Below are 13,062 nucleotides of genomic sequence, written 5' to 3' on the forward strand. Positions count from 1 at the left end.
TGGCTAGACTATGGTGACGTAACCTGGGCGCGCCAGACCCGCTGGCCACGGCGGGGCGGGATTGGTTGGCCCGAGAGTGTCGTGGAGGGGCGCGCCGTACACGTTTGGTTCAAGGCTGCTGCGGATAAATGGCCGGGAGTAGGAGGAAACGCGATGCCGGCTTCTCTCGTGGGGGCGGATGTGCGTCTGAAGCCACACGGGGACCGGGGGCGCCCTTCGTTTTTGCCTCACCTTCCGCACCCCCCAGGGCTGGAGAAGGACGCATCGCTCTTCGTCTTCGCCACCTTCCACTGTTTGCTGGAGCAGCCTGGGTCCCCGCCGAGAGCCAGGTATGGACCGGAGCCGGCCAGGGCTTAGCCGGGTACACCTGCCCGAGTACTCAGGTACTAGCGTTTCTTACTTAGCTTCACAGCAGAGTGACTTCCCCTGGATCTGGTGCTGAATGACTCCTCAAGACTGCCGCAGTGTCTAGAGCAAGCTCATTTCAGGAGTGCTGTCAGGTCTAGCCAATTTCTTGGACGAATTTCGGAACCGCTGCTCGGGTCACTGTGCGAGGTGCGCCTCGTGAATGATCCGTTCAGTGGAGCTAATAGTAAAGTGACTTGGGAAGGAATGGGGAATTCTTCAAGAGTGAAGGTTGTGTAACTTAGATGGAAGTGGTGAGGGTGTTAAGGAGGAATCTTTGGAGGAAGTGATATTTTGAATGGATACCAGAGAGGAAAAGTAGGTGTCAAATCGGGCTAGAATATACTAGACGTAGAGAACTGCATAGGAGAAAACGCTGGGAGATTGGAGAAAGCCAATGGGGCGATCAGGAAAAGGCCCCTAGGTCTTGAATTTTAGTAGGGACAGGAGTGTGTGTGTGTTTCTTCTAGTTTTAAAATAATTTATTTTAAAATGTAACGGTAACAGATATAGTTCTAATTCTTCATAGATAATGTTTGCATTTTACTTTACAGTTGTAGAGATTTCTTACATAAAAATACAAAGTGGGATCAAAATTAATAATTCTAGAACATATATATATACAAAAATATTTTACAAATACTGCTTTTTAAAAGAATTACTTATTTAATTTTATTTGTCATCATTATTTTTTAATCTGACCAGAGAGAGAGAGAGAGTGAGAAAGCAAGCTGTCAGGGACCTAAATGAGGGTCAGCCAGGTGGGAGCTCAGCACCCCAGCTACCACTGTAGCACCTGCCAGCCCCAATACTGCTATGTTTTAACCATGACTCTGATTATTACTAATAAGTATAGGTGATAAAGGTAATAAGGAAAAGTATGTCCAGGAGTAACTGCAGATAGTTGCAGAAGGGTGGGTGTCCAGAAGATTAAATTGTATAAATGAATAAAGTAACACCATTCAAAGACTTTATTTTAAGACATTAAGTGACCCAAATTAAATTCAGAAAACCTAGAAGGCTGGGGCAATTTGTTTATTTAATATTTTTTTCTTTTTTCATATTCAATCACTGTGTATCATAGCATACCAAATAAATTTTCCCATCATGAATACACTGTATATTGGTTCAGCCAAAGATACTTCTGTAGGGACAGGAGTTTTGAGTGGTTTGATAAAGGGGCAGATCTTGGAGGGGAACTTGGGAGGATTGCTTTCTATGGATTTAAATTCTCTCTCAAGTGCAGTAGCTTCATTGCCTGTTTTCCGTGGTGAATTAAGAGCTTTGCCCTTCTCCCTGTTCAACTTGAGTTGATGTAATTAAGGAATAAGTTCAAAATAAAACTCAATACTTGAGGGAGTTAAAGACTGAGTTAAGGGACAGAGTTAAATCCCCTTGGATAGTGTAGTTAACTAATGTGACTTAGCACCTAGTAACAGAGTTTTGTTTATGTCAACAAGTATATTCAATAGATGAGATTATGACTTGACAGTCACCATGGTTGTCATTTTCCCTGGCAGCTGTGTAAATTGAAGTTTGGGAAGCCCCTGTCAGTGTGGGTTAAAGTAATAGTTCAAGGAATACCACAATTTGGAGTAAGCTTCAGAAACTTGAAACTAACAACACAAAAAAGTAATTCATCTTTCCTAAAGGGGTTGATTCTGCATGGATGCGGACTGTATTTTGTGTTTCAACTCCTATTTTCCTCTTTTCCTGAAAGACAAAGCATTTGTGATGCGTTATTCTTGCTCAGGGGCCCAGGATGACTTGGATAGTTATTGTTCCCTGCAGAGCATATTTCTTTGCATTTATTGTTTGTGAATTACAAATCTTGGTGACTAAATTTAGGCACTCATGTTTTCCTCCTAACTATTCTGATTCTTGTAGGTGAAATTTAACTGCCATCTGTGTTTCTGACACTGTTTTCATAATGGAGTTTCCTGATTTGGGGAAGCATTGTTCAGAAAAAACTTGCAAGCAGCTAGGTAAGCACTTTTACAAGAATATTAACAGAAAATAACACTGTTGTCTTTCGTGTGGGAGAGCTCTGGCTCTTACATTACTTAGCTGATAATTCTGTGTCTGGGCCTCTCTGACTTTCCAGTATTGGTAAGCTGCCATGAGGTTCAGTTTTCTCTTTGGCAGGCTGATTTAGCATCCACCCAGGTCTGGTACTAGGCTGGCTGCCAGGGCTGAGTGGATACAGCGTGCTGCTCAAATACTTTGTTAAATTCACAATCCTCCAGATGTGTTGGCACTCAACAGGTTCTTAAATGTTGTTTGGCATTGTGAAATTAATGAACTCCCGAGTTGTCCCGTAATACCTCAGGATATAGTTATAGGCATGAAGCACTTAGTGTAGGCAATACCTGTTTAGTATGATCTATTGATAGAATTCTCCTGTCTTAGTCTTGGAAACAAACTTTACTACTTTTTTATCTTCTTTTAGATTTTCTTCCACTAAAATGTGATGCATGTAAACAAGATTTCTGTAAAGATCATTTTACATATGCTGCACATAAGTGTCCCTTTGCATTCAAGAAGGTAAGTCATCATCGTTTATTCAAAAGATTCTAATCTTTTTTTTTTTTTTTTTTTTTGGGGGTTTTCCACTCATCTCGCCAGACAGACAGAGAGAGACATAGAGACAGAAAGCGAGAAATCACCCCCCAGGGGGGATGGTCACACCGCAATCCCTTCTCCTCCATTCTCCTGTCGGGATCCTGGGCACGCACGCACGCACATGCGCCCGGCGTGAATTGTAAGCCACCGGGTCTGGGACGCGAACTGCGGTCGACTACGTGGGAGTCCAGCAACATAGCCATTACGCTAACTGCTGGTTCCCAAAAGATTCTAATCTTCACTGTCTAAAGCTACACACCAATATAATAGACACTAGCCACATGTGGCTATTTAATTTAACGGAAATTAAATAAAATGGTAAAATTTGATTTCTCAAACTGGCCACATTTCAAGTGTTCAGTAACCACATATGGCCAGCAAGCACTGTATTGGACAGGGCAGATAGAAAGCATTTCCACTGTCGCAAGGAAGTGCTGATGGATAGCTGGCTGTGAGGTAACTGATACTATATTTCCAGACTCTCAGAGTCAAATTGTTATGACCTGTCAGAACTTGCTTTATATGTTAAAATGCTTGTTTCTTTGATTCATGACACCAAGGGAAAATATAGCTGTATCTTCATGGGATGCAAGAAATGTTTTAATACTTCTTGCAGAATCGAATCGGGAAGGCATATTTATTTCTTTGGGTAACTTTATAGCCTTATCTTTTTATTTGGGTGATTTCAAATAGTACACTATTAGATGCTGGGTGATGACTTTAAGAAGACTAACCTGGGGCCTGCAGGCGGTGTGGTGGTTAAGGTGCAGGACTCCCAAATGGCTGGCCGAGTCCCAGACCTGGCGGCTTGCTTCTCAGTTTCCTTTTCTCTCTCTCTCTCTTTCTCTCTCTCTGTTCAACTAAAATAATAATGATTATGATGAATAAAATTTAAAATAAAATAATTATTTAAAAAATAATGAACTTGGCTTAAGTCCGAATGCTTAAGTCTTTTGTTACTTACTTTTCAGGTGGCTCCCAGCTCATGTTCACTTTGATCATGGGTGGGTCACAGATTATTTTAGTGAACTCTGAACTTAGAAATGTGGATGTTGGGCCTGCAGGTGGCATGGAAGTTAAGTTGCTAGGTCCCACATGACTGGCTGAGCATTTTGAGTCCTGGACCTGGTGACTTGAAAAACATGCTGGGCACATGTGCAAGCTTGTCCAAAATCCTGAGAGGAGACCGGAGGAGGAAGGATTAGGGTGTGGTTATCCCCCTGGGGGGTGATTTCTATTTTCTCTCCCTCCCTCTCTCTCACACTCTCTATGACTCTGAAGTGAGCTCATGTGCCCTATAGCAAAAACTACCAAAAAAAAAAAAAAAAAAAGAAGAAGAAGAAAGAAAAGGAAAGAAGAAAATAAAAATGTGGATGACTTAGCATCATATGCTTTCATTAGTGTCGGCCAGGGCCTCACCCTTTGGCCTTTCTTAGGTCATCATGGTGGGGCAGGAAGGGTTACTCACCCTCTCCATATTCACCAGGCCCTGGTGACTCAGCTGTACTACCCAGGTCCTGTCAGCTGAACCTTTCCATGTCTCTGTAAGGGTCAAGTCTGACTGGATATCACTTAGTAATGCTTTACTACTCCTTTTTTTTTTTTTAAGAGAGGTTTTTGCTATAGGGTGCATGCACTCACTCGCCAGAGAGACAGAGAGGTAGAAAGCGAGAAATCACCCCCTAGGGGGGATGGCCACCCCACAATCCCTTCTCCTCCATTCTCCTCTCAGGATCTTGAGCACGCACGCACATGCGCCCGGCGTGAGTTTAAGCCACCAGGTCTGAGACTCAAACTGCGGTCGACTACATGGGAGTCCAGCAACATAGCCATTACTCTAACTGCTGGTCCCAGTAATGCTTTACTTCTTAATTTTGCACACTTGCCAGTTGAGGGACTCTGCCAACTCAGCCCACAGACAGTAGGCCCCTCTGATTCTGTGATTATGTGCTGGCCATCTGATGTCAGCTGCACTTCAGATTTCTCATTGACTGTTGTTTTAACTTTGTCTTGGCCCAGTGTTTTTTGTTTTGTTTTTTAGTCATGCTGGGCTTTCAGTTACTGGCTGCTCCAATCACTTCCTCCAGAGCCTCACAGTCTTGAGCTTGCAGTCAGTGATGGTAGTTAATTACTGGAGAACCTAGGCTATGTGTGTTCTCACTGGTCGTGAGTCACTCCCTTTGTGTAAGAGCCACATAAGAAGCCTCAAAACGACCAGAGAGGATGGGACCAGCAGATAGCGTAATGGCTATATTGCTGGACTCCCATGTAGTCAACTGCAGTTCGAGTCTCAGACCCAGTGGCTTAAACTCACACCAGGTGCATGTGCGTGTGTGCTCAAGATCCTGAGAGGAGAAGGGATTGCGGAGTGGCCATCCCCCCAGGGGGTTGATTTCTTGCTTTTGGTCTTTCTGTCTGTCTCTGTCTTTCTGGCCAGTGTATACACCCTATAGAAAAAACAAAAGGACCAGAGAGGCTGCTGGCAACTGAAGTGACCTGGAGGATCTTTATGGTTAATGTTTTTGTCTGTCATCTCACTCTGGAGATGTTTGGGCATTTTCCTCTCAATTAGATGGTGCTAGATAGATATGCCTACATCCTGAGACAGTAAATGATGATTGCTTTCACCAGCTTTCTCCCTTTGCTGCCTTTTATGCCATTAGGGACATTTTTGCAGCTGGTTGATAGTTCATTATATTTAGATTCCATTGGGTTCTACTCAAGGCACCTTACCCTCAAGTTCTAGAGCTGCCTTTCCAGTAACCATTATGCCGAGGCTGCTTTATTCTCACCAGTGGTTAGGATATCAGTTTTTGTGCTCTGTTTGTGTTTAAGTGTATTATACGATTGTACCATTTTCTTTCTTTTTTTATTTTATTTTTTTTTGGGGGGGAGAGGTTTTTGTTAAAGGGCACGTGCGCTCACCAGAGAGAGAGAGAAAGCAAGAAATCAACCCCCAGCGGGGATGGCCACGCCACAATCCCTTCCCCTCCGTTCTCCTCTCGGGATCTTGGGTGTGAACGCACACATACCTGGCGTGAGTTTTAAGCCACCAGGTCTGGGACTTGAACCACAATCGACTACATGGGAGTCCAGCGACGTAGCCATTACACTAACTGTTGATCCCAGTACCTTTATCTTTTGTTTCTTTAGTGAGTTTTGATTGTTTGAATTTCAAGTATCTTGTATTCCTTATTTTTAGGATGTTCAGGTCCCAGTATGCCCACTTTGTAACACCCCCATCCCAATAAAAAAGGGAGAGATACCAGATGTGGTCGTTGGTGAGCACATTGACAGAGATTGTAACTACCATCCTGGGAAGAATAAGGAGAAGGTAAGGTCAAGTTCTATACCAATTTTGTGACCTGAGAAAATTGTTTTTTTCTTGGGAGCAGGGGGAATGATCAGTCTTGTAAATATGAAAATTAATCCCAATAGTTTATGTAAAGTTCTAATGGTATATATTGATGTTTTCCTGTGTTGTTCATGACATGTTTTTATAGTTACATAAACATACTCTGTAAATATTAGGAGTCCCAGGTTAGGGTCTTCTTTTTTTTAATAGAGACAGTTTTCCTTCTACAATAGAGTTACTATGGTTTTCTAGAATCATTCTGTTAATGTATGTTTCCTAAGCTCCTAGGCTTAAAACATAAGATAGAAAATTCATCCATATACTTTCCTTGTTTTAGCAGCATCAATATTTTTATTTTGTTTTATATGTTATTTATTTTTGGTGATTGTGCTGTAGTGGGTGTGTACCTCCTAGAGAGATGGGGCCAGGTAGAGTGAGAAAGCACCGCTAGCGTTCCCTTCTTCATTTTCCTCTTGGGATTTTGGGCAAGTCCTCACATGCACCCGGTATGTTTCTCAAGCTCCCAGGTTCAGAGCTTGGAACTGTGCAGTTGGCTGTGTGGGATCCATACCCTTTAACCAGCATGCCACTGACTGGCCCAGTATTTTTTTTTTAAAGTTATTCATCTGTTCAATTTGAGTAAAGTTTGATACGAAAAGCTAGAGGGCCCTATTCCCCACAGGCAAGTACTTTGAACATTTACCCACCCTTATTTGGTTGTTTGTGGTAACTACTTTTTCTCCCAATGAGTATACTTTTGTATCATTTTTCATGCTTTAATTTTAGGCATTACCTGTTTATTACCCTGTACACTGAGGAGTTAACACCTCTCCCTGTTCTGACACTAGATAATTTCTCCTCCTGGTGGGGTTAAGCTGTGTTAGGGTGAGTGTTTCAGGCCTCTGTCACCTTGAGAATAAGAGCTTTGAGATTCTCTTTGTTTTTCTCTCTTGATCAGAGTTTTCTATGTCCTGCATTTTTCCCTTTCTTCGTTGATTCCTTATTTTAGTGGAAGCATGTTCTCCAGTCTTTGGATTCTGGAATATTACCTTCTCTCCACTAAGCAGATTCCTAGGACTTGGTGCTAGAGCCTGGGACAGGCTTCTCATCCTATAGGATCTGTCCTCCGTGTGTCATAGTAAATGCCTTCCTCACATGCCTGCTCTGGAGCTGGCTGCTTATTAGGTGCAGAGAGAACTCTGGCTTTGGCTGTGTGTTATCTCTCTGATTCACTCCCTCAGAAAGCCCCTGAGATTTGTAACTGGGTGTTTCTGGCTGATTGGATTCCCCAGAGAAGGTATTCCATCTTCCTGCTTGGAGGATGTTCCCCTGGCTTTTCAGAGTACTAGGAGTTAGGTGGAGAGAGCAACCAGATATCCCTGTAGTGCCTTTCTCATTACTGTCCTCCATAGTCCTCTCTGTCTTTTGAGGGACCTTTTTACCACTGTGCTTCCTTTGGGCATAGCCTCTATCTGACCCTTTCCACATATACATGTAAAAATTCTCGGGGTGCTGAGTGGAGATCTTGGGGTTTCTTTCTTTCTTTCTTTTTTTAGATTTTTGCTATAGACCACATGTGCTCACCAGAGAGACAGAGAGAGAGAAATCATCCCCTAGTGGGAGGGCCATGCTGTAATCCCTTCTCCACTCTTTTGGGATTTGGGACGTGCATGCACACACACCCAGTGAGAGTTTCTAACCATGAGGTCAGAACTCAGACCACGGTCAGCCATGTGAGAGCCCAGTGCCTTAACTGCTAAACAACCTGCTGGCCCTGGGGTCTGTTTGTTTGTTTGTTTGTTTGTTTCTTTCTTTCTTTCTTTTTTTTTAAGAGTTTTGCTATAGGGCATGTGTGCTTGCTATAGAGACAGAAAGTAAGAAATCACCCTCCAAGAGGGATGACCATGCTGCAATCCTTTCTTCATTCTCCTCTTGAGATTTTGGGCATGCACACACACACACACGTGCCTAATGTGAGTTTCAAGCCCCTGGGTCTGGAACTTGAACCACGGTCAACTATATGGGAGTCCAGCATCTTAACCACTATGCCACCTTCTGGTCCTACCAGAGTCTGTTTCTTAAACACACTTGTAGCCACTTCTTTCTCTGTTGTAGTCCCACTCCACCTGGTTTTCTAGTACCTGTTTCTGAGCCTTTGGAGTTGTAAGTAGGGTTGCTTCTTGGCCTTCTACCACTTAGAGTTTGTCTTTCTCTTACCTTCCAGGTCTGTTACTACTCATTCATGTTCTTTTTAGCTGTTGTCTTTTTATTCCAGCCCTAGTGGTTTATCCCTCTTTCAGAAAAGGTCTTTTCTGACACTTTCATGGTGTTTCAGGGTGTCCGAACCAATACATGTGTTCAGATCCCTGCCATTCATCAGATGTCCAAGGAGATTCCTTTCAGCCTGCCTTTTGTAGCTTACATGTCCATGGCACTCTGCTTTCCCCTGGGACTTCACACTTGCAGAGCCTCGTGAGCCTTCCCCAGAGCAGTCTCCTCTGGGCCAACTCTGCACCTCTTCCTCCCTGTGGGGTTTTCTAGTTTATTCAGGCTGTTTTTTCCTGAAGCTGGCTACTTTATCAGATGCCTGCCCCCTCTCCTGTCCTTGCTCTTCAAAATAAACACGTAGGTAACTTTTGTCTTATTTATTTATTTATTCACTTATTTTAATTTGACGAGAGAAAGAGGGGGAGAGAGAAGGTAAGTGAGAAAGCAAACCATCAGATCCAGGACTTGAACCATGGTTGGCCATGTGGGAGTGTCTAGCACCTTAACCACCACACCACCTGTTGGATCCCAACTTTTGGCTTTTTAGAGAGCCATTCTATTAGGGACTTGAGTGTGTCAAGCTTAAATCAGTGTCTAGTGATAGATCTAGGTTTGTAGTTTTCAGTTTCTTAATACATTGTAGTAAATATTTTATATTTTTATTACCATAAATAAACTTAAGGCCCATGAACTTTTTATTTGCACATCAAATGTGAGAGAATAAACTCTATTCCTTGATCTCCCACAAAAGCCCTTTGTACAGAAGCTTACACCAGTTCCCCTTCCTAGCCTTGTTCCTTCTGTGCTGCTGTTGCTGTGCACCTGGGCCTTTGCCCTCCAGGCCTCCTGGAAGTCCTTTGAAATTCCTTGGCAAGACCATTGCTTTGCCTGGGATGCTGCGTCTCCCAGATGGGTCCTCATTCTTGACTCAACCAAGGAGGACCACCTGTATCCCACTGCTCCGGTCCTCCTCTGGCACAGGTGTGCCTTTGTATTCCTAGTACACTTTGCTCTGGCTCCTGCACTCGGCACTCATCCCTGTGTTGGTGCACTTTGTGTGTGCAAACTCCTGCTAGACGGTCACTGGCAACAGCTACCCCGCCCATCTGTCCTCAGAGTACTGGACACTCTTCCCTTCGCTTACCCTCTTGCATTCTCAGAGATGGAAGTGCCTAGGAATTTATATTACCTTCTACCCCCCCCACTCCCCCCAAAAAAGACGACTCCCAGGTGTGGGGGGACATGGATATGCCAGCTCCCTTGCCCCTGATGGAACAACCTCCACTGTCCCCAGAACTCCCCAGAGCCTGTCATCATGTTGAGCTGTGCTTGTTGCATTCTTGCTTGGCTTCTTTCCCTCGCAGAGTCTCACTCCCCTTTTGTCTTACCTTTTCTTCCTTCCTTCCTTCCTTCCTCCCTCCCTTCCTTTCTTTTTTTTTTTTTTTCATTAGCATTGGTCTTTTCAACTCCACTAAGATATTTGAATATAAGTTTGACATCTTTGTTCTGTGTGGGTAAAGAGCTGTTTTTAGTTTAAATGCAAATGATCTTGCTGTATTGAAATACTGAAATAACTTGCTTTCTCAGATTTTTACATACCGATGCTCAAAAGAGGGATGCAAGAAGAAAGAGATGCTGCAGGTGGCTTGTGCCCAGTGTTGTGGCAACTTCTGTATTCAGCATAGACACCCTCTGGACCACAATTGCAAAGCTGGGTGAGAAGAGACTTTGTTATGATGGAGCTGGCTTAACAGTGACATAAGTAAAAGCAGCTTAAATTCTAAGAGGGAATGGAACACTTTGGAGCATTGATTGTTGTTGATTTCAAATATTTACTATAGGAGTTGGGGTGAGTGTAATAAAATTGGATTCTAGGGCCAGCCCCTCAGCATAGTTGTTAAGTGCCGTGCAGAGGAAGCCAGTCCCACACGGCCTACCTGGGTTCAAATTCCAACCCTGGTGACAATTTTCTGGGCATATGAATGCCCAGGATTCTGAGGGGATAAAAAATTGGAGGCAAACAAGATTGCTATGTGTCCAGGCTCTATTGGGGGTCACCCCCTCTACCCTATGTGTATACCCTTCAGCCCCCCAAAAATATTTAAACTAAATTGTACTTGCATTAGTTTTCTGTGACTGCCATGACAAAGCTCTACCAACTGCGTAGCTTAAAACTATAGAAGTGTATTCTTTCACAGTCCTGGAGCTGGAGGTCTGAGATCACAGTGGCAGCAGGGTTGACTCCCTCCAAGGGCTGAGAGGGGAAATCTGCTCCTTGTCTCCCTCTAGCTTCTCTCAGCTTCTGGGCAGTCTTTGGTGCTCCCTGACTTGTAGATCCATCACCCCGGCTACTGCCTTCATGTTCCTGCAGTATTCTTTCTGTATGTGTCTGTGCCCTAACCCTGTTTTCGTAAGGACACTAGTCACAGGCTCACCTAATGGTCTTTTAACTTGACTTATCTCTGTAAAGACGCTGCCTGCTGTCATATTCTGAGGAGCTGGAGGTTAGGACTTCAGCATGTGTCTTGAGAGACCCAGTTCAACTCCAACACTAGTACCTTTGTCAAATCAGAGGAAACATCTGACTGAACTTCCTGTTGAATAAAATGGAAGCATAAATTACTTTGTAATTGCATTTGATTGTTTCTCATGGTGTCCACACCTAAACCAGCCTGTGGGTTAGCTGCCTAACTGCATAAACCTGTGTGGATTTTCTTGGTAAGCCCTTGAAGGAGGTTGAATGGATACTGATCTAAGCTTTCTGTGTAGGTGTTCAGTAACGAGAGCGTCTGAATCCAGGCTGCCAGGAGCTGCGGGTGCCCTGTCTGCCAGTCGGTTGGCCCAGCGATTCAGGTATTTATTAGGCCGAGTGGCGGGTAGTCACGTGCAGTCACAATTATGACGGGTGTTGTAGTTTTGTCCCAGTGGGATTATTGAAAAGACAGTGTGATGCACTTAATAACTGAGCATGTAAAGCGACATGTTCCAGTAGTATATAACTTCATCACAAGGAGGGGTGTTACAGACTCGAACCCCAGTTATAAATGCACTTCATCTCAGCACAAGGTCACATCAAGCAGTAACACTTTACAGCTCATTTCTAAAGTATCTTGTTTGGCTTCTAAGATCCTTTTATATGATCAGTTATTTTTAGAGAATCAAGACAAATCTCTAAAACAAACTTTCTTTTTGTTCTCTTGTAGGTGGAAAGTACAGAGATGACCTGACTGCCTGTTCACGCTGGCCTACTAGCTTATTTTTGTGTATCATTCTAAGTTTGTAGATAACTTTTATGCCCTAGGCAGACAGTTGGAAAGTTTATTAAAACGTTTCTAATAAAAGATAAAAATTATTTGGCAAAATAAACAACCAGAAAGATAATAAATGATGGTCCCAGGTGGGTTAAGTTATTATAACAATGATGTAAAGTGGCTTAAAGAGCAAAGGAGCTCCATCCCCTGGATGGAGTCAGTCAGGGACCCAGTCTTCTGGAAGTTTCTGTCACTTAGACACCACACAGCTGACCACAGCTCTGGCTTTACCTTGTGACTTCTGTAATGTGTCTGAGCCCAGAGATGAGGGAGGGCCTCTCCTGCCTTGATAGGTGTCCTTGTCTAGAGGTGGCCTGCAGCCCTCCACTCACATCCCCTAAGAATAGCCATGGGCCATTCCTGCCTCCAAAGAGGCTAGGACTCTGAAAGAAGGACGTTTGTTTTGATGGACTTAATTGCCATTTCTGCCACAGCTGACTTCTTAAAATAGGCATAGGTCAACCTGTGAGACAGCGTGTTTGTACCTGAACACCATTTCAACACCAGGAAGACAGTGTTACAACATGCCAGCTGTCCAAGTCAAAGCTCTGTCTGATGTCGAAGTAATAGGAACTTCTAGAAGTGACTTAAAACTGCAGTAGTAGAAAGAGTGCTTCCTTGAGCAGTGGAGATTATAGGGGGGCTTGGTTTTAGAGTTTCAAAGAGCAGAAAACCCAGACCAGGGTGTGGAGCGAGGGATAAGCTAGCCTTCATGGATGAGATGAAGAATAAGTACACCTTCCATGGCCTGACATTCTGTCTGCTGCTGGCTGTGACCTCACGCAGTGGTGAATAATACGAACATTAATAATTAACACTGGAATTGAAGCTATACTGACAGCTTTGATGCATGTCGGGAGTTTGCATTTCCCGGGACCTTAGGTGTCAGGAAGTGAGGTGAGACAGGTCATCTGACCCCAGTCCTGATCTCAACCTCCTTAATGTATGTAATCCAGCCATACATTCCAGACCTCCCATTGAGATAGTTTACTGTCCCTGATTAGCAAAATCCAAGCAAGAACTTTTAGTCCCTGGTTTTGTACCCTCAAAATATATGGGGCGGGGATTTGTACTGCTTTCCTTTCTACATGTAGGTGATAA

General features: G+C 43.7%; 1 protein-coding gene across 1 annotated transcript; it reads left to right on the top strand.

Moving 5' to 3' along the window:
* Positions 1-86: 86 nt before the first annotated feature.
* On the top strand, positions 87-12,759 carry ZFAND2A (zinc finger AN1-type containing 2A). Its single transcript, XM_006167882.3, has 7 exons — positions 87-329; positions 2,293-2,390; positions 2,855-2,949; positions 6,230-6,361; positions 10,238-10,365; positions 11,420-11,503; positions 11,854-12,759. Exons 2-7 carry the CDS (start codon positions 2,336-2,338, stop codon positions 11,870-11,872), a joined length of 513 nt encoding a protein of 170 aa, XP_006167944.1. The 5' UTR covers positions 87-329; positions 2,293-2,335; the 3' UTR covers positions 11,873-12,759.
* Positions 12,760-13,062: the final 303 nt, after the last annotated feature.

Source organism: Tupaia chinensis, unplaced genomic scaffold (genome assembly GCF_000334495.1).
Source record: "Tupaia chinensis unplaced genomic scaffold, TupChi_1.0 Scaffold145208_1, whole genome shotgun sequence".
Taxonomy (NCBI): domain Eukaryota; kingdom Metazoa; phylum Chordata; class Mammalia; order Scandentia; family Tupaiidae; genus Tupaia; species Tupaia belangeri.